Source organism: Sinocyclocheilus rhinocerous, unplaced genomic scaffold (assembly GCF_001515625.1).
Source record: "Sinocyclocheilus rhinocerous isolate Xijiao unplaced genomic scaffold, SAMN03320098_v1.1 scaffold2055, whole genome shotgun sequence".
Classification (NCBI taxonomy): Eukaryota; Metazoa; Chordata; class Actinopteri; order Cypriniformes; family Cyprinidae; genus Sinocyclocheilus; species Sinocyclocheilus rhinocerous.
Window position 1 is genome coordinate 122547 of NW_015624297.1, and position 22627 is coordinate 145173.

Sequence of the window (22627 nt, forward strand, 5' to 3'; positions counted from 1 at the left end):
CAACTATCCTCCCAAAACACAGATGGACTTTCCAACAGGAAATAGATGCAATAGCTATTATGTTTAGGTTCCTCTTTTGTAAATCGCTTTGGTGCCCGCAAAATGCATAGATGTAAATGTTTAGAATAAGTTTTCTGGACCAGCCTTTAAAATGACTTCGAATAGAATATATATCATCTTCAATAATGAGTTGCATCTTCATTAAAGAGCATAGAAGGATTTATCTGAAGGTTTGCATGCATGTACTTCCTGCGAAATATCAAACTCTGACCTTCACAGTTTTTATACATTTCTTTTTATGCTACATTTAATTAAAATGCCCTTTTCAATTAATACTTGAGAGGTTTAAAGTATTTTATAGTGCAAAGTGGAAATGGTAATGCACACATAAATAAATATGCATATTTAAATCAAAGTATCAGTATGTGACCATTTAAAAAGTGTAATTGAGTGCATGAATCTGATTTCTTAGACTTGATCTATCAGTGCTGGTTTAACAATTTAAACAATTCTGAAATGTAACAAGTGCAATATTGATTAGTTCAATGCCTGATTAGTGTCCATGTCAGTCCCGTCAGTATTTTATTGCTGTATATATAGCAATATACATGTACAATGAAATTCTTATATATTCCAAACATATAGACATACAGAGTAAAAAAAAAACACAAATAGAAGACAATATGAACTGGGTTTTAAAAAATCTTTATGTGGCAACAAATAAGTCCACATATATCATTTACATGGTAACAGCTGTCATCACAGAAGTTACTGAGTGCTTTTATTTACAAGAGAAAGTGACTAAAGATAATAAATGTTACATTTTCATATTCTTTCCTTTTTATTCCTACCCATAGGGTAATAGGTCCACAGTACCTTTGAGTGCATTCAAGAACACACAAACCTAGGTTAACACTTTTCGGTTCTTAAAATCATACAAAACTGGATATACAGTTCAAACACAGATAAACAATGCAAAGGGACACAATGTTACAAAGCTACAGAAAAGATTTCTAATATTCCCCCAGCCTCACACTGGAGTAATTCTGCATTTGTGTAAAATGAGAAATCTTATTTTTACGTTCGCATGCAATAAGTACTGACATGAGAGGCCTTTATTTGTTTGAACTCCTATGACGTACGTATTCTGGCAGCTGACCAAGAGGGCGTTCTGAGATAAAATATTAAAGCATTTCTTCCTGGCGCTGAGAATGTGTTGTGTTTATGCTAGGAAAATAGCACACTTTGATGTTGACAAAAAAAACACCACTGTGGTGTCATTAACATCACTGACGTCAAACACCCAGTCTGTGGTAACAGAACACCGTGAGATGCGTACATATTTACGTTGAAACAAGCTCAGCAACCAAGGTTTTTGCACAGTAAATGAATGAGTGGCCTATATTGCTCATGAGAGATAAATGAGAAACAGGCAGGGGAAAGGCACAACTGGGACACAGCCTTTTTGCACTCTCACAATGATTGCAATTCAAAAAGAGTTTCATTGGCAGCTTGCACTGTAAACACTGACCATACCAATAAAAACATCTCTGACACAATGTCATTCCCACTCAAATACATTCTTGTTAAATATGGGCTGCCGCTGGTTTATCTGTCCAGCTTTGCACACAGCTTTGCACATGCAGACATCGTCTCTTGGACGGAGACTCTCTGAAGGGTACAATCATTTTGCCCACCCAGTCGTTGCCTCCCCATTAATATAGGCGAATCCTGGAAAATGTTGTGCATGCTCATATTCAGAGTTCCTGCGTGGGGCGAGAGGGGAGTACATGTCTCCGGTGGGGTAGCGTGACGTGTGGACAGTGGGGCTGGAGTAACAGCTGTTGGCCGAGGGCACGTCCGGCCATCGGGGGGTCACCGCACTCGAATGTAGAAGCGGAGACCCACTCATCAAACAGGACTCCATTCTGGACATCTGTGGATACTAAAAGACAGAGAGAAACATGCATGAGGACTGTTACAAAATATCAGTAGTGGCTCATATGGCGCATTTTCTAAACAAACCTAATTTTCTTTCTTTGTTAATAAAGCAATAAGCCATTTTTTTGAGGCCATGCATAAGGAGTGTTTTTGCAATACAAAGTGCCTAAAACACCCTTAACCACAGTCAAATCACTGTATCAATTTTTTCTTTATTAATAAATATTTATAATAATAATAATAATAATAATAATACAGCAAAAAACAAGATGCAACAAAAATATGTAATAAAGTGATGAAAATGATTATAATAATAATATCATTAATAATAATGACAATAACAATAACAGCAAAAAACAACAAATATTGGTAGTAGTAATAATTATGATTAGTAGTAGTAGTATGGTATTTCTTCATTTTTTAATGATAATAATAATAACAATAACAGCAATATCAGTAAAAAATAAAAACCAACAAAAAAAATTAACAACAATACTACTACTACTACTAATGATAATAATAATAATAGTATGGTATTTCTTTATTTTTAATTTATGATATATAATAAGAAGATGATGACGAATAAGAATAATTATTTAAAGTTTTTATTATTATTATTATAAATTTTTTGTTTCACAAAAAAAAAAATCACTTTCACTGACTTTTAAATTAAATGTTCCCTCCCATCTATTTGTTTTCTTTTTATTTATTATACAATTAACAAAAGCAAAAAAATGCCTCTAACACTAGCTTGCTCTATTCTATCGGTTTTCTTTTTATTTATCATATAATTAAAAAGAAAAAAAAACCTTGCTACGTGTACTGCGTTAAGCTAACTGAGACTTGTTATAGCACTTGCGTATCATTGCTCTCTTGTTGATTTTGATTGCTTCCATTGTCCTCATTTGTAAGTCGCTTTGGATAAAAGCATCCGCTAAATGACTAAATGTAAATGTATTATCATAATCATAAATCAAAATAAAGAAATGCCATACTACTGCTACTACTACTAATAATAATAATAATAACAATAATTAATAATATTTTTTGCTGCTACTGTTATTATTAATATTTAAATGTAGAAACTTCTGACAGGAACAACTGACTAAACTGACATAAATTCTTCCCCTATGTTATGTTATTCAATCACATTTCTTTACAGTTAAAATGATGATGCCAGACTATCTAATAATTAACTAGAAGTGCAAAAATTCAGCATAATTTGAACATCTGTTCTGGATGCATAGAAGAAAAAGGTCTTTTAAGTTAACATAGCACTTTTTCTTAAAAGACTCCCAAAAAGGTATTTTTGTTGCTGTGTGTAACAGACCAAAAACAAAACTGAGCATGTCAGCTCAAGATATGCGTCTATATAAAACACTCTGTTCTCTCTGGGGAAGTCAGCATAATCTTCATTTGTCTCCTCTCCACTGCCTCCTTCAGAGTAGCCGTATCAAACAAAGCATGGACATTGTATCCATTTTAAGTTGACGGAAAATAAGTGGAAGTAAAAATCTATAAGTGCTCTCTAAATAGAAACCGTCTACAGTCAGAGCTTTTATGAACGGCTGCGGCATGGAAAAAAGTCAGGCAGGGTCAGAGACCAAGATGTGTTGCTTGGTGACCTCTTGTTCATGCAGAGAAAAGAGACCATTGAATAACAATATTTTAATAAACGCCTTTCCATCTGGATCTCTGGTCGCTAGTTGTGCTGACTGAGGCGGTCACAGAGTAGACAGTAGAGAGACATTGAGTGTGTGTATCGGGGGGTCTCTTGGCTCCAGTGTTGGGCAGTAACTAGTTACTGTAATAATATTACTTTTAGCAGTAACTAGTAGTGTAACTAATTACTAATAAGATTTCAGTAATAATATTACCATCCATCAACCCCTACTGATTTGAAATCCAACAATCCAATAATTCCTAGATTTATTTTCATAATTTTCACGACTCGCACAGGCACATGAAGTCACCAGTGCATCAGGAAAGCTTGGAATATGGAAAAGCTTACATTCAGGGGATGGAAATATTGCCGGTCCACCTTTCAGAGTCTGCATCCACTGTGTGGAGGAGAATTCAGCAACACTGCTTCTGAAACGCTGAGGCCCAGAGAGCTCTTGACATGAAATTACCATCACACCCGCTTTGACTTTTAATATATGTGATGCAGATTCCTGCCTCTCCATCCACAACCGAACAGTTTAATTCAACCATTCACACTCTCTCTATCTCAAGCACTACACAGAATAGCATTCAACTATTCACTCAGTTTCTGAGCTAGTAGCATGCAGCATGAGCATTTTGTATACACTTAGTATATCTGCATACTAAAATGAACATTTCACACACTGAGAAAACACACTGTCCACAATTCAGTAAACCAATGCAAATATTTCTGTATCTCCTCCTAGAGCTTTCAGGCCACCTCCACCAAACTTGGCACAGGCCTGCAGCCTGTTCTTAGTGTACTATATCTTTCCTAACTGATCAGACTAATGGTTTTCCTGTACCTGATAATCAAATCAAAGCCTATAAACATGTACTTTTTTTTCTCTAGGGTTCTCTAGAGGTTTAACAAAGACAATTAATTGAGCTTTTTCATCTTTGTTCTCATTCAGAAGTGAATCCGCTTTAAATACATATGCTAAATGACCTGTACTTCTGATCAGGAGTTCAGCCTATTACCCTAGTGTGTACTGAGCTAAGCAAGCATTATCTATCCATAAACCTCTGTGGATAACACTTACCAGAACATTTCAGATGCTAATGACTGTAATTCATCAAGCACCATTCACATTCACACAAGTATTCTTCTCTGTTACAAACCCTGCAAAAGAGACAAGGATGGAATACACTTCCACTCTAAATACTGGGGAATACACACCTATATCCATCTGTTATTAGTTTACTTTCTAAATGTTCGTTCCTGGCCTTATTGTTCATGATTCATCTTTGAATAAAATAGTTTGCTTTTTTGGTCTTTAATCAAAAGTGATTTTCTTCTGAAACAAATTTCCTTTTAGGTTTACGATAGAATCAATGGTTAAAATCAAGTCCAGTCCAAATTTTTTTTTTTTTCATTTAAATTTTTGTAAATATATAATAATAATAATAAATGTGTTACTAAAATTGTTTGCACATGCAATAAATGCACATGGAAGCCCATTTCTGCCACACAGAAAAAAAATATATTTCTTTGGTAAATCATAATTATGACAAAATAATGAGATATTGAGATAAAAAAAATTTAAAATATAAAGTTGGCAAATGTGACAGTCTTAAGATTAAAAAAGGCAAAATTATGATATACTACTATAAGTACTATAATAATTATGAGATCAAATGTAATATATCATAATTTTGACGTAGTATGTCATAATTTTGACTTTTTATCATAATTATGACTTAATTTCTCATTACTGTGACTTCATATCACATAATTGTGGCTTAGTATGTCATAAGTTTGACTATTATGAATCATAATTATGAGATAAAAAGTTGAAATTATGACAGTCAATTGACAAAAAGTCGATGTTTTGTTATAATTATCTAAATTATGCCAGTTTCTGACTTACGTCATAATTATGATTAGGGTTGCAAAAAGGTGGAAAATTTCCAGTAAATTTCGGAAACATTCCAGAAATTTTGGAAACTTTCCAGGATTTTTTTGGGAATATTCCAGGGATTTTTGGAAAGTTTCTGGAAACTTACTGGAAATTTTCCACCCCTTTGCAACCCTAATTATGATTTATCATAAATGTGATTTTAACTGACATTCAAACTTCTGTCAGACCTAGTGTTGTGAAACTGATGGTGTTGTCTGACAAAATTGTGAAACTATATTCTATAATCATGTGTTTTATAAATAGTTCAGAGCTTGTGGATAAAATAGAATCATAAAATAATACTGTATGATTTTATCATTTTGGTGGGAGGGGCCTAACCTGTGCGGAGGTCCGGTGGTATGAGGAATAATGCAGAGGGGTAGGCAGCCCTGGTTCGTGGGTTAAACTGGAGTACTGACTCTGGATAGCGTGATGGTGCTGGTTTGCGTAGCTGTTGTAATTATAGCTGCCAGTATAGAAAAAAAGGTACTGAGTACAAATCTCTAAAAACATTTCATAATCCACACTGTAATGTCATATTCAGCACATCATTTAATGTCTTATAATTCATTTGGGGGCTTACCCATGCTCATCCCGATGTGGGTAAACTGGCATCCTGTGGGCAGATGAGGAGCCATATAGAGGGGGTCCGCCTCTCATGCAGGAAAGCTGGGATCCAGTCTCGGGTGGGCTGCCACCTGAAGCTGTCATTGTGTATGTAAGGGACCAGGTATATGACTGAACAGCTCCTGGCACATACACAGACATACATATACAGAGAAACGTGTTTGGCTTGTTAATTAAATTATCTTACTGTGAGATGCATTTTTAATGGATGCATGAAATGGGCTGTGCAAAATTTACGGTTGAATGTGATACTGTGTTGTGTGATCTGAGTTTTAGAATCAGTTCTACACTATTTACCTGTGGTAGCTGATATGCTGGTGTACTCTGGAGACTGGGCTGAATTGGGGGAACCTACTGCTGGCACACCCACTGAGTGAACAGACTTGGCAGGAGAGAAGGGTCCAGGTGACGTAGATGTGGGTGTGGAACCCATGAGCATCAGCTCTTCCCCAGAATCTGCTATAGTAGTACAAAACAAAAGTCAAAGTTAAGACATTTTGGTGATTGTCTGCTGCAATCACCACGTTTTGCATGCTGGAGTGCTGGTGTAAGATTCCCCAGCAGATCAGATGTGTCCTGGTCAACCAGCTTAGACAACCTCTTCCACAAGACAGATCAGCACTACACCAAGCCTACATGCTGGTCTTTCATATGAAACAATAGTCAGAAATATCTCCGTTTTTGAAATGGAACAGTTTATATTGAACCTATAGACAAAATAAAAATCTTAAAAAATAAAATAAAAAATAAGTTTGCATAGGTGTTTTTGCAGCTTTTATGGCTCATATAGTATGAAATAGGAGAATATGGAGATCATACGCAAAGAGGAAAAAAAAACACCTCATTATTGTTATTCAAAATGTTATTCAAAAATTAGCAAAAATTTGCAATTTGGTGAAGCTGCTGATATTCATATGGCCAAAAAGTAAGATGAAATTCTGATAATTTGTAATGTAAATAAATGAGAACAGTATAGCAGACTACTTACATGAAAATTTATATAAATATCAGTTGTCACTCCATTTGTCCCAATAATATGTCTCAAGGTCAATTCACACTGCACCCACAGACGCAGATCAATGCCGACAGCCGACCAAGTACAGTACTTCACTTCTCAGATGTTTCAAGACCCGACTGATTCTGATTCAACATTTTCAATGCTGAATCTAGTTTTACAATCAAAGCTCTGTTCGTTTCTCAAAAGCTTGATGTGTCATATTTGATACTTGCATGGATAATCAAGTAAACCTAAGTTGCTTCAGTCCAGTAAGTGTACATTTTGAAATATCACTAACAATATAAAACTTATTTCTATTTTACTTTATAAAAATCTGTAAATTTCATAGTTAACCTACATACGAACATCGACCTGAAGAAGGACATTTTTAGAATTACTTAAAGGCCTTTTACTTGCTAAAAAAGTATGAACTATAAATCACACGACAGAAGGTATGTAGAATGTGTATTACAGAAGGTATGTGTACAACACTGAGTGTTTTGATCATACTGAAAATTTATAGAGCCATTATAGAAACTTGTGTCTCAAATTTAATATAGTGGGCTTTATAGGCTTAAATTAAACAAATTTTTTTAATCATATTTGAGGTTTGACTGTATGCCATTTATGCTGTAGAAACTCTCTTCAAGTAAAGTCACCCACTGAACTAATGAAAACTATTATTTTTATGACAAATGAGCTTTCTGTGTTGGTCTCCAAACTGATGCCATGAGCGATCAGCTCTATTTCTTGTATCAAATGGATCTCACCTGGTGTCCCCTCTCCTTTCATAGCCCTCATCAGTTCATTGGCTCTCTCTTGGCAGTGCAGAGACTCAAGCAGGTATAGTACGTAGTCATCAAACATGAGGTGGATCAGATGGAATGAGCCTATCAATACAAAAAATCCCATTTACCATAAAAAGTTAATGTATTCTACCAATTCAAGTCTCCTGTCCAAGTAATAAATGAAGGCTTTGTGGACCATAAAGGATTAGCTATCAAATGCAATTTGATTTGAATCTCGAATCGAAGCTTCAAGTAAACAAAATGATTTGATGTTGTTAATTGGCACAATACTGAAGCACATTTAAATGGTAAAAGCTCAAAACCAAGTCAGAACTAGCAGTCCAACCATAAACTCTACAGAGTTACTGAAGCATATGATGCTTTGAGTCCATGTTCTGAATGAGATGGGAGAAAGAATTCATAAGGAGCATGGCACAATCCTCGCATTGTGTTAGCAACTCCAGCCACTATGTGCATAATAAACATTGCGGCTATTCAGCGGACTGGGCGCAATACTGCCCGGTCATAAAATGGGAAGAAGGGGGAAAGTCTTGGTGGGGGTTAGCCTTTGTAATTAGCTGTTTTGTACAGAGAGCTGCATTATCAAAACACTGCAACCAGCTGTGTCTTTGATATTCACAGACAGAGCTGACAGGGAGGGGGACTTTACCTCTTTTATGGCCCTTCTTTCAGTTACTTTGCCATAGACAGCTAGGTGGTGTAAGCCAAGAGTTAGCAAAGCTGCCATCTTAGTTAAAAGTTGACACTTGGTGTTGTGGATTGAGAAACTTTTAGTTAACTTGACAAATCAAATCAGTTAAAAGAATATTCATATCTACTCTTCCAAATAGGATGATTGTGACAAAACAGTGCAGCCTGACTCACCGAAGCTGGGTGCACTATGTAGCGTCATATCCCGGATAACTCTGGTCCCGAAACACGACCACATGAGCAGGAACTGCTGAGCTACCCTCTTCAGACATCCGGGTCTCTTCCCCGCCACCTAAATGGAGTATTACCATGAGAAAAGCCTGGGGGAGGGCGCAGGTGCCTTAAACTTTGGGTCTAAACTGAGGTCTAACCGCCAAGAACGAAAAACATGTCAACAAGCCAACTATTTGATTTGCCCCTAAGGAAACACCCTCCCATTGAACTATTGTCTGGTAGGTAGCAGAAGTTCCCATGGAAACCAGATTTACAAGCCCATATCTGGACTATAATGGGCATGAAAAGGGGCCATGAAGACATTATTAAGTTGGGGAATTGCATCACGAAAGGTCTTAAGTATGTTGTGACGGCATTTAGAGTTGTATGAGTTGGACACCTGCAGTTTGGATTGGAAGAACATATAAAAAGTGCTTGAAAAGAGCTATGAAAAAATTCTATTCCTATTTAAATATCTCTATAATGAATAAATATAATATTTTAATAATAAAAATCATTTAGTACTATAAATGGTATATAGTGCCATACAGTACCATTTTTACTGCAGCATTTTTACAGTCTTTTACCATTAAATTCACGGTCATTTATATATATATATATATATATATATATATATATATATATATTCTATCATACTGCAAATTAAGTGTAAATTAAGCATAAAATGAATTTTATGGCCTGTACACTTACCCTCACGACACATCTCTCCACCATAGAGTCCAGCCACTCGATGTAGGCTTCAATGGGTGACTGGTCCTCCAGCTGTCTGTCAAATTCTTGATACACTTTGAAAAACAACAGAGAACATACAGATAGAGAGATTAACAATATATCTGAGTAGAAAGAAGAAATCATATGCATCCAAAATTAATAAAATAATTTTTCTTTTTTTTTTTTTCTTTTTTGAAGCATTCATTTCACAATATCAGTTTTAATTGCTTGCAAAAGTTGCTTACACATAATTGCAAAAAGACTACTGGCACAGACTTGAGATCACTGTATGAAATGTAGAGAGAGAGAGAGGAGCTCAGAATCCTCTTTTGAAGATGACATGACAGAATCTTTGAACTTTGACCTGATCAGTCATGTGAGAGGTTGACGCTGAAATGAATTTGAAATGCTCCTCAGGGTGTCAAACTGTGAGGGTTAACCTCTCAGTGTCTGTGGCTAAAGCTCGACTCTCATGGTCGTGGGAATGATTCAGTGCTGGTTGACAGCTACTGTGTGAAATCCAAAACATAAACCAGCAGGGCTTTTAACACAGCGCTGCATGTGATTCTGCTGCAATAACACTGCACTAAACTAGTACAGCACAGGAACACTAATAAATCATTCTAAATGAAACCGGCTAGGTCTCATCTAACACTTTTTCATTCAAATCTTACATTGGATGATAAGTCTTCTCTGGTCCTCTCTGGAGTCTTCCATTGTATAAAGAGTCTGTTTAGTGATGCTGTTAAGGTCTACGTTCCTCCAATCCTCAAGCATCTGAAAGGTGATGTCTGCACTGTGGATCACAGTTCGAGAAGCCTGCAAGAGCAAGTATATAATTTCACCCTGCACTGTGACTGATCATATGCATTTGTGAAAACATGATGCAAACATGATGGAGAATTGGAGACTAAGAGAAAAATTTTCAATATTAAAAATAAAATTGCTGTATAGGCTACCTGACAGAGATGGTTTAATGATGTCTGTCGTTTAAGTATCTGGGAAAATCTTCTTGACACTGAGAATAAAACATATATTTATTCAAAAATAGCCTTAGAATACCAGCAAGATTCGTTTTTGTTGTTTTTTATTCTCGAATATATTAGCACATACATTCAAACTTTATGTTGCGCAAGTTCTCAGGCAGGTCATGTAATGCCACCTTCAGCCACTCGTCCAGCTGCTTGGCAAACTTCCTGATCACCTGAGTGAGGCTGCATTATTCAAAGCACACAAACAAGGATATAGTGTAGTACATTACACAGTACAAAGGATGCTCTGACGCACTGAAATTTTTGACCTTTTGCCTGGGCAATAAAAATAGGAGTCATGCCTCATTTATGGGAAATCTTCCCATCAGTTTAATTACACTGACGTAAAAGTTTGATATGCAAATAATGCTAGCAATGATCCCTTTGGCAATAGTATTTAGGGTATATTATTAGCTTGAAGACAAAATTCCATTTGATCAAAGTTGATTGGTTGGTTGGTGTTTTAATGCCATGCCAGCTTTCTTGTCTATTTTCAAGGAGAAATGCCAATTTAAGTCCAATTTAAAAACCTACTTAAGGACTCTGGCATGAGGATCTTCATTTGATATTAAGAAATTGTGTGTGATTCTGTAATGTCTATTCGGCACTGTGTATATATGATCTGATTTCAGCTATTACTGAAAATAAAGATGCGGCTTTTACCACCAGTAGGGTTAATTTCATACAGCTTGTTGTTCTTACTGAGGCAGTTCTGATTATGTTGAATGTGAAATATAATGTCCAAATATGCACATAAAAAATCTTTATAAGCTTGACAAATCTTCGTTATCCTATTAATATGTGCTTTTACTTGATTTTAACTTTCTAATGACACCAAGCCCTCTTATTTTGTCAAATCCTCCCTTTTCTATATAGGTTCAACTTTTCTCAATCCACCCAAATCCCATAAATAAATCAGAATCAAATCATGTCATAATTGTTTTGTTTTTTTAATTAAATATCCAATTTCACTCCGAATTAAGTCACAATGAGGAAATAAAATGGGTTGCATTTAGTTCTAGGTACTGCAGAACTTTCCAAAACTGCAAGTGCATAAATTGTGTTATACACTTTTTAACAAAATCAAAATAGGCAGGAATGGGACTCACCTGTCAGGCAGAGCCTGTAGGACGGTGGGCATGAGGACCCCTGAGATTGCCTTGTACAATATGGAGTCACACACACCAACTATGTTCACCACTGTAGAGGAGCCCAGGACAGGGAGCATGTGTGGCGGCATGCCCTGCCAAAAGTGCAACAGGAAGCTCTGGACCTAGGCATATACACAAACACAAATAAACACTGCGATAACACATAATGCCACCAGATGAAAAAGCTTGAAGAAAAAGCATCAGAATGCAGACCTCATCAAAGTTGGCTCGTATGACTGTATCCAGTATCCTCTGGCAGTGAGTTCTGTACATCATGATAAAGGTTGAGACCTTGCAGAGAAAAAAAGCTCATTTAAATGACTTTTTATAATACTTTCCCACAGAGAATAATTCACTTAGTGTTAATGATGTCATACCAAATTCATTCCTGACTCATGGCCATGCATTAATAAGACACTAAAAGACTCTAACACTAAAGAAAGAGGATACAAATACCAAACAACAAAAAAGCTGCTTTCATGAACAATGCCTATTTACAGGGTCTTGCCAAACCAGTGTATAAAAAGAGGCTTTAAAGATCAGAAACTCACAAACCATTTAAAATTACAGGTGCCTTTTTAAAGCGAGACAGCTAGTGCCCATCCTTTGTCCAATGCAAGATCTTATTATCTACTCGAAAGATTAAGAGTTCGCTAGGAACCAACACATAAATCCTCCAGGTCCTCATCTAAATCCAGGCCCAGGGAAGGTCCGTCTGACACATGAAAGCAGGATCTAGGAGGGGTGGGTAGCGGGCAGGAGCTGGGAGAGGGGGGTTGGAGTTGGAGGTTAGCAGTTAAGAGTTTTAGTGATCTGTTTACCTTCTCCTCTGGCAGACTGGCAGGCAGATTTAAGTCTTTGACATTTGGAAAGTCTGGCAGGAGAGTGCCCAGCTTGGAGCGCGGTGAATACGCCACTGTCTGTTTGGTGACCACTTTCTTGCCCGTCTCGTTCACCCACGCAGCGCCCTTTTTAGAGTACATCACATCGTAGAACTGAGAGCTCTCTTTCACAGCGATTCCATAGTAGTGATACCTAATAGGGACAAGCGAGTGGCAGGTTGAAAATTATACACGAGTTGTGGTTTGTTTGCTGACTAAAGCAGTTTTACTAAAGCAGTCATGATTAGAAAGTGTTCATAATCTCTGCACTGGTACTTTTTTATACACATGGATAACTTTTTGTCATATCATCTATGGAGTGTAAATGGTGATACACCTCTCAATGCCTAAGATTCTCATAACTGCATCTTTTTTGACAGTTCATTTGGTGCTGTAGGTGAGATAAAGCATGAACAAAAGTTGTGTACTTTTTGTTTGGCATGAAAAAAAATGTAATTTCATAAATGATAAATAATTAATAATTTCTCTCTCTCCCTATAAATATATATATATATATATATATATATTTATTATATATATAAAATACGTAGGTATTAATACGTAAAATTTACAAGCACAAAACGTACACTTTTGTAAGTTTTTATTAATGCTAAAACGTACAATTTAGACGTATTTCAACGTTTAAAACGTACAAAGGTATGGTATATATATATATATATATATATATTTATTATAAATATAAAAAAGTGATCACCATGACATTTGGAAGAGAGCAACTTTTACACAGTGAAAAATAATTGTGAATAATTGTGCAAATTGATTACCAGATATAATTTTTTTTTTGGGGGGGCAGTGTTGGGGAAAGCTAAAAGTAATGCATTACAATATTGCGCTACTCCCCAAAAAAGTAACTAATTGTGTTTTTAACTTTTTATGGAAAGTAATGCGTTACATTACTTTTGCGTTACTTTTTCTCACCTGGGCTGGGCTTGCTAATAAAAAATAAATTAATAAATAACACTCTTAATTCAGCAATAAATTAAAAAAAAACATATGTTTAACTAAAGTCATTTTTTCCTTATTCGTATGGGTGAATTGGACCATCAAATGTGAGCAGTGAGATTAAACACATAATATACATTTGTGTTATTTAACCATCATGTTTACACGGCGCACACAACGCCTTAGCACTTACTCGCAATTTCTCTCAACATGGAAACAAAAGGGTCTCAATCAATAAATGGAAAACAAAGTAACTTGCATTATTTATTTGAAAATGTAACTCATATATTTTGTTGTAAATTTAAAAGTAATGCGTTACTTTACTAGTTACTTGAAAAAAGTAATCTGATTACGTAACTCAAGTTACTTGTAATGCATTACCCCCAACACTGCTTGTGGGCTTCTGACTGTGACCTACTTGACAAAACATATTTAAAGTGACATGACAAACGTAAAAGGTTAGAAAAGTTCTCGAATATTGAATAAGGAACTTACTTTGACTGGCCTCTGGTTCCTAGTCTCCGTGTGGTTAACTGAGGAAACTGTTGTCTTATTATCTGTTGGGATCAGGTAAAAAGAAAAAAAATACACATTTATTGAGCTTTTCTGGGCACATCTTTTGTGACATCAGTGTGTTATCTTTTACAATTATGCCAAAAATATCTTCTCAATTATCTTGTTAGATTCATACATGTCCAATGACATTTCTTTTCTCGCCAATCTCTCATTCTCTCTGTGCTTTTTGTCCATGAGCTCCTTGGTCCAGCTCCCGGTGCAGAAAACTTTGCAAACAGTGAAACTCTCTATTGTGTGGGATGAAAAAAAGAGGCCAAGCTGTGAAGTTTCTGTCAGGCTTGGCTTGATAAATGAGCAGACAGGGAGGCAGGTCCAGCTCTCTCTCTCTTTTTTGTCCCGAATCAATGAAGCCTTCCTAAAGGACACCCCACGCTGCTCCAGCCACTGATCTAACATTCCGCAACATCTCACCCTTCCAAATTTCCTTTAATTACACATTAATCCAGGCCCCCTCTCTTTTTCAATATCCTACATTCTTGAGTTTAAATTATTCCTCTTTTTTTATAAAATAAATAAATACATAGTATGGTTTAGTAAATATTTCAAAAGAAAGAAACAAGAGAAAAGGGCTTGAAAAAAATAATGTTTTTAAAAAAAAAAAATTTTAATTTATTTGCCAGTAAACTAGATTAAAAAACAAGATTTTTTTTAAAGAAGCTATTTCTCTCTGTAAGGTTGTAAGTGTTTTCATTTCTGATACTTGAATCCTGACAAATTTACAAGCTATTTATTAACTTACAAGCTATGCACTAACGTGACATTTTACAAAATTGAGCCCTGAAACTATATACAGATGGTTATATTTCTCAAAAACACATTATATTTCGCAGACTGAAGCATTTGTTGCTATTGGATGTCATGGATGTCACTTAAAATATCAAAGCTAATTATATATACAGTATATATATAATTTTACTATGGTTTAAAAACTTTCAAGAGTTCAACTGAATTGTGTCAGGACCCTCTGCGATCTCATAGTTCTCCTCCAGCCTGATGAAAACACAGTTCGGTCAGGGCACATGGAAAGCTAGTGTCTAGAAAACACTTCTCAAGGCATCATACGTCAAAATTAAACCCTGTAATGGAACATGGAGGGAAGCATAACTGTAGTTCTAAAACAAATATCATTGCCTTATCATCCAATTACACTGTATGTACTGGATTCAAGCATCGGCCAACATGAAATTTTAGTTTATTTGACAGACATACTTTCAAGTAGTGCTTTCAAAATGATATGCAAAATGTTCTTGCACTTACAATTTTGTTGTGGCATATATATATATATATATATATATATATATATATACACATTACGCCTTTTTTATTGTAGGCATATATGGCTGTCTTCACAGTATTTGTTAAGTCCTCTCTTTTTTCTTCTGAGATGAAACAAAATAATTATAAAAATTAAACGTTTAAAACCACAAGCGTTTCATTTAGCTTTCATTTATTATTTTCTGTTCCATTCTATTTGTAATTATTTAAACATCGCCTAAATTTCAACATAATTTATCTTATTCATTTCCATCAGCAGAAGCAACAGGTGCATAACCGCGCTGAGGTTTCTAAACTTAACTTTCTTTTTTTTTAGTTTTTCTCCCCACAGCTTGAAAAAAAAATTGCATAGTGTTGAACTGTAATTGTTCATTTGTAAATTCCATATAATTATTCTTGTTCACATGGTCGAGTGCAATAAACATCCGTAAACGTGGCTGTGTTATTGAAGCCACTGTCAATAGAGTTGAGGGGCATAATAATGACGGTGCAATTCAATTACAATCGATTGTGCGGATCTTTGGGCAGCTGGGATTCTATTTGTAATGTTTTCAGCAGAACTGCAGGAATCCCGCATTGTTCCCGAGGCGAATTACAAGCGCGCGCACGCTCAATTGATTCCCCGCGCTCCTCCATAGTGGTGTCGTCATAATAGAACCTTTTTAGCGCCTTTCTCGTTTCTGCTATGTAAGTAAGCCGGCTGGTGTCCTTACATCACAAAACAGAAACACTTATAATATAATTCGATTCGAACTTATGTCAATCATGTTGTCCCGCACGGGCCATGGCAACGGTCACTATAGCATCGGTTGCCAAGACTGCGAGTCGATTGGGAAACCAATAGCCTGCTGATGCATCATAATTATAAAAATTAAACGTTTAAAACCACAAGCGTTTCATTTAGCTTTCATTTATTATTTTCTGTTCCATTCTATTTGTAATTATTTAAACATCGCCTAAATTTCAACATCATTTATCTTATTCATTCCCATCAGCAGAAGCAACAGGTGCATAACCGCGCTGAGGTTTCTAAACTTAACTTTCTTTTTTTTTAGTTTTTCTCCCCACAGCTTGAAAAAAAAAAATGCATAGTGTTGAACTGTAATTGTTCATTTGTAAATTCCATATAATTATTCTTGTTCATATGGTCGAGTGCAATAAACATCCGTAAACGTGGCTGTGTTATTGAAGCCACTGTCAATAGAGTTGAGGGGCATAATAATGACGGTGCAATTCAATTACAATCGATTGTGCGGATCTTTGGGCAGCTGGGATTCTATTTGTAATGTTTTCAGCAGAACTGCAGGAATCCCGCATTGTTCCCGAGGCGAATTACAAGCGCGCGCACGCTCAATTGATTCCCCGCGCTCCTCCATAGTGGTGTCGTCATAATAGAACCTTTTTAGCGCCTTTCTCGTTTCTGCTATGTAAGTAAGCCGGCTGGTGTCCTTACATCACAAAACAGAAACACTTATAATATAATTCGATTCGAACTTATGTCAATCATGTTGTCCCGCACGGGCCATGGCAACGGTCACTATAGCATCGGTTGCCAAGACTGCGAGTCGATTGGGAAACCAATAGCCTGCTGATGCATCAGATGGCGGCTGAAGTTATAGTGAAACTTATGAGACTTAAAACGTTTGTTGTAGACGTTATTTGACAGCCATCAGACAACTAACTACTCAAACGGCAGGTGTAAAGTGAGAAGCAGTTTCGACTTGATTCAAATATTCTTTTAGGGATGATTTGATGAAATTATTAAGACTGAAATGTACATTTCTCAACGGATTGCAGGTCATAGTTTGGGAGCTAAAAATACTTGAATGAGGCCCAGCTTTGATGCATCATAATAATCAAATCCTCATAATCAGTTTCATCAGGAAACAAACAAACAACAAAATTCCTCACAGTAGCCTATTACACCGTGCATCTCATAAGTGGGTTAATTATTATTATTTTTTATTCAAGTTCTTAAAGTTTAGTTATTTTACAAACTGGAAAACAAATTTTCCTCATAGTGAGTTACTGAGAGGCCAAATAAACTCCCCAACACTGCCCAAAATAAAAGTGAGATGGAGAAAAAGATAAACTAGTTAAATTTAAAATACACATATTTTAAAAAATTATTTTAAAAAGGTCACTATCAATGAGAACACCAGATAATAACAGGTTGTCTAAACTATTTATTTGACTTTTTGATATAGTATTAACATGCTTTGGAATGCCACCAATTGGTTATTTTTTTATTTTATTTTATTTATTTTCTTTTAACAACATAGTCAAGTTAATTTTTGCTGACATTTTATTTTAAATGCATTTAAATGTATTATTATTATTATTATGCAGCTGTTATTTTGAAGCTCAACAACAACAACAAAAAATTTCTCAAACTAATCTCGTTCAGCGTTGGCTCAGTCAATTGAGATCAGATTTTCAGTCTGTAATTGAATTATTTGCTCTGTGAACAGTTTAAGTAGTGCTCTAAATAATTGGATTAAATCCAATCTAAAGGCGAGACTGATCTGAGATCATTTATAATCATGCACTGAATATCAGAGTGGAAAAGTGTCATCCGAATATGGCAAATATTCAATAATTAACTTCAAAATTTTTCACAAAACAATGGCATTGAAAATAATTGAACTGAGTAACTGCTTTTTGAGGCCACATAAAACATGTTTTAAAAACAAAATTAGTAAATAACATTTTTTTTGGTTAAAACACTACAGCAAGGCATCTGTTATCTAAATATTTTGTACGAATGATAATGTTTTCTTCAGAGTTTATAGTTTCAGAAGAAGCCATTTTATAATTACCAATAGTACAGACTGCAGTTTCACTCAAGTCAAAACCTGGCTTGAGCAGGTGCATCATTTTCATAAAACTATAAATAATTGGATTAAATCCAATCTAAAGGCGAGACTGATCTGAGATCATTTATAATCATGCACTGAATATCAGAGTGGAAAAGTGTCATCCGAATATGGCAAATATTCAATAATTAACTTCAAAATTTTTCACAAAACAATGGCATTGAAAATAATTGAACTAAGTAACTGCTTTTTGAGGCCACATAAAACATGTTTTAAAAACAAAATTAGTAAATAACATTTTTTTTGGTTAAAACACTACAGCAAGGCATCTGTTATCTAAATATTTTGTACGAATGATAATGTTTTCTTCAGAGTTTATAGTTTCAGAAGAAGCCATTTTATAATTACCAATAGTACAGACTGCAGTTTCACTCAAGTCAAAACCTGGCTTGAGCAGGTGCATCATTTTCATAAAACTACGACAAACTCAGTACCTTATGCAAGTTTAGTCTAAATTTATGGTCATTGGTCATATTGCTATTTCGTAAAACCACCATCCACTTTACGTAATCCCCAAACTGTGTAAAACCATAAGCTCAGCAAAAGAACACCCATCATGAGCAATTAAAAACGAGGCCAAAAAAACATGCCAACTTATCTCTTGGTGACCTAGATTCAAGAGTTTCCCTTACGGAAGGTTAAAAAACTTTTTCTGATGCCAATCTCGGGTCACGCAATCCCAAGGCCCGTTTCGCGTTCCAAAAGAGCCCAGATCCCAAGCGTCGCAATGCCACAGCAGTACAGCAGGAACCAACCTGTGGAATCCATGTCAGGCTCTTCCAGCAGCCCACAATGCATCCTCTTCCCATGCACGTTCCAGGGGCTCCTCTGAGAAAATGGCTCCGTGCAGGACTCCCCCTCCGTCTCTCCGAGAGAACAGCCCGGCGCTGAGATGCATAAGATGTGAGGTCCGTGGAGAGGGTGGCGGTGGTGATGGAGGTGGGGGTGTGGGTTGTAGGAGCGGGTGGGGTGGAGAGGGGGTCACAGACTCCAGAGATCCAGCGGGGGAAAAGCCAGAGCCGTCAAAATGTTTGCTGATGTTTCATGGGAAAGGGGCTGATTTTATAGGAGCCCTGATGGGGGACATGTCATTGATAGGCTCGGCAGGCTGATGAATGGCTTCGAGTCAGATGGGGATGTGGCAAGGCTCACTGGAAGTCTTTTGTGGGGCTGTTTTGAATAAGAAAAGCTCCCTTCCCAGAAAAAAAAGAGGCTTAGATCTACGCAATCCCAGCACTGTGGCCTCCCCGTCTCCCATTATAGCATTTAATACGTTTTCGTACCCTCTCCTCACACACACATACACACTCTGCCCCCACTGCTTTAGTTTTAAAGTTCTCCATCCAAGGGCCACTTTTTGGCCCATTGCAGAACTTTTTTGATGTCTTTGATGCTGTTAATAGATCTCGAAATGGGAACGTCAAAGTTGCGTTCATTCAAAATCAATGCAAAAAAACATCGAACTCTCTCACAAATGTGTTCATCGTCCTTTTGGATGCTTTTGACACCAAATGCCCATTAAGGCCGTTGGCAAAACTGGAAAGAGAAAGTTTGGTGGACCCCCCTCCCCTTCTCGCTCTCTCCTTGAAGCAACCTTATTTTAGTGTGCCGGGAGGAGAGCGCGGCCACAAAAGGGGGAAGTAAAAGTGTAGAGTCTGAGGCAGGGAGGGCTCTGATGGAGTGCCTACAAACTGCAGAAGGGAAAGCTGTGATTAGAATATGAATGGAACCACGGGGGAAAGAGACAGACGCCGAACGGCGCCACCGGTGTACCTACACTCATAGAAAATAAAGTATTTGAATTTTAAAGACATGGCGTTAGCATATGAATGGAACCACGGGGGAAAGAGAGAGTGAGTAGGAGAAAGGGGGATTATGGTGGAACTGCTCCCCACTTGCTGGATGGCAGAGGAACGCTCGCTCCTACACCTATCGACTGCGCAGGCGTAAGGATGCCAGGACAGGCTCCTCACTGCGTGGCAGTCGGACTTCAGCTAGAGATATTTGTTATTTGAGGTTTAGATGGAACTAGAGTACGGTGGCCCCCAAAATGTGTTGGAACACTTAAAGGGGTCCTATTATGCTTTTTCACTTTTTTAATTTTAGTCAGTGTGTAGTGTGTATGTTTGGGCATAAAAAAGATCTAGAAAGTTACAAATCTCAAAGTCCACTCCAAAGGGAGATATTTCGTTTTTTAAAAATCCCTTTTCAAGAACAGCTGTTTGCCAATCACAATGCACTGGGACAGCTAACCAATCACAACACATTTTGTTTTTCGGAAGGCGGACCTTCATCAAAGCCGGAACTAATCGAGCCGTTTGTGCCAGGCTGGGGAGAAAGGTATTTTAATAATGTAAATTATGTGAAAAATAATGCGTTTTTCGAACTACCAAGCATGAGCGCATGTTCTAGTACACCCCCAAAACAAAATCAAGACTTTGTAAAAGAGCATAATAGGACCCCTTTAATTTAAGATTAGATCATTGCATTCGATACAAAATATCAAACCAACTTGAGCAAAACATTTGTTAAAAATGCTTTCTGGTTGTCAAATATTAATGCAGAATGTCCATAGAGGATAGTTAATATGAATAATTACTCTGCTAAGACACCTGTGCAAACTTGACAATTGACTACCTAAATTGCTATTGAAGAATGTTACTCTTCTAACTGATTTCAAAGTAGTTAAATTTAGTTTGCAGATGCCATTGTTTTGATATTTTATTGACTAATGCAATTAAATTTTGGGGGGCCGTAAGCAAACCAGCACTGAGTCATCAGTTGATACAGCAATGCATCTTTGCTTATTGTCATTACTTGCTAACTGTAATACACTTTTAGCATTTATGTTAGCAACAGATGTTTTTTGGTCCACAGCGGCTATGCCATGGCTCAGTATTCTAGTTTGCAGTCTAGACGTACACTACCGTTCAAAGGTTTGGGGTCAGGAAGATTTTTTGAAAGAAATAAGCACTTTTATTCAGCAAGGATGCATTAGTTAAAGACATTAAGGGACAAGACATTTGTATTTTAAATAAATGCTGTTCTTTTGAACATCTTTTTTTGTATCCAGAAAAAAAAAAACCGTTTCCACAAAATATTAAGCAGCACAAGTATTTTCAACATTGATGAGAAATGTTTAATGAGCAGCAAATCAGCATATTAGAATGATTTCTGAACGCTAATCTGACACTGAAGACTGGAGTAATGGCTGCTGACAGTTCAGCTTTGCCTTCACAGGAATAAATTACATTTGAAAATATATTAAAATAGAAAACAGTTATTTTGACTTGTAATATTATATAGACTTCTTTTAGAAATATTAAAAAACCGTAAACCCAGATGTTTGAACAGTAGTGTCCCTTTCATATTAAAAATGAGCAAACAATAAATACATAAATAAATAAAACGGAACTAATACTACAAACCATCAAAGAAACATAAAATAACAAATTGAAAGCTTCATCCAAAGGCCAATATCCCAGCTTTCATTAGAAACTGTATGGATTAACCAGCACCTCTAACAAGCTGGGAAGTGGATGGTGAGGGAGAGCCAAACATCAATGAAAATTTCCTTAATTACAGTTTTAAAGATGAAGGCTGTGAAGGAAAGGAGGGAGGAGGAAGAGAATCTTTGCATTCTCTCCTCAGAAGACTTCCTTTTTCTGTTCGTCTACTCTAAGTCTCATTAGCCCCTCATTAGCTAGGACAGGTGCAGCCGGCCAAAAGAGACACCCTCGGACCCTTATACCCCCCCAACCAGCGAGCGAGCCGCACTGTCAGTGCCCATTCTACCGATGTGAGATGCATTCTTCCAATCAAAGCCTTCCACTGCTGCTTGGTGGGTGGGAGCAATCTCTGAATAGTGGATGATTTCGTTTACAAAAAAAAACAGCAAAGTGGGAAGGTGGTCAATGTAACAACAAGCTCCTTTTTACTGTCAGTGTTGTCAGTTAACACTTCATCAAGACTGCTCAAGACTTCCACCCTAATACTTTCTGATCATCGCTCTTAAGAAAAAAAGAAATGTCATGGGATGCACCATAAAAACAAAATGTACACATTATTCATAATCTACATTTACAATTTATTAGTTTATTGTAAAGCAAACCTTACTATTCTGAAGGCAAACTGAAACAAATCTACATATTTTGGACAGCAAACATACATACTGTAAACTAAAGGAGATGCCAATTATCAGTTCATCACCATCAAGTTGAAATTGGAAGAAAAAAAAACCTACATTCACTTCTTTATATA

At 36.4% G+C, this 22627-nt stretch overlaps 1 protein-coding gene across 1 annotated transcript; it reads right to left on the bottom strand.

Moving 5' to 3' along the window:
• Positions 1 to 1590: 1590 nt before the first annotated feature.
• On the bottom strand, positions 1591 to 22157 carry LOC107740365 (transcription factor RFX4). Its single transcript, XM_016552794.1, has 15 exons — positions 22119 to 22157; positions 14136 to 14197; positions 12618 to 12831; positions 12010 to 12087; positions 11755 to 11918; positions 10728 to 10828; positions 10574 to 10632; positions 10289 to 10433; positions 9594 to 9688; positions 8844 to 8961; positions 7941 to 8060; positions 6471 to 6632; positions 6130 to 6295; positions 5886 to 6012; positions 1591 to 1945 (listed from the first exon to the last, which is right to left on the bottom strand). The coding sequence occupies exons 1-15, from the start codon at positions 22155 to 22157 to the stop codon at positions 1685 to 1687; spliced, it is 1911 nt and encodes a 636-aa protein (XP_016408280.1). The 3' UTR covers positions 1591 to 1684.
• Positions 22158 to 22627: the final 470 nt, after the last annotated feature.

Coding starts and splice junctions, on each gene's coding strand:
- LOC107740365 (XM_016552794.1), bottom strand. CDS start 22,157: ATGGGCACTGACAGTGCGGCTCGCTCGCTGGTTGGGGGG. Junction 11,919..12,009: donor TACGAGCCAACTTTGATGAG/GTCTGCATTCTG, acceptor GTATATGCCTAG/GTCCAGAGCTTCCTGTTGCA. Junction 9,689..10,288: donor GAGAAGACTTATCATCCAAT/GTAAGATTTGAA, acceptor TGTTTTTCAAAG/TGTATCAAGAATTTGACAGA.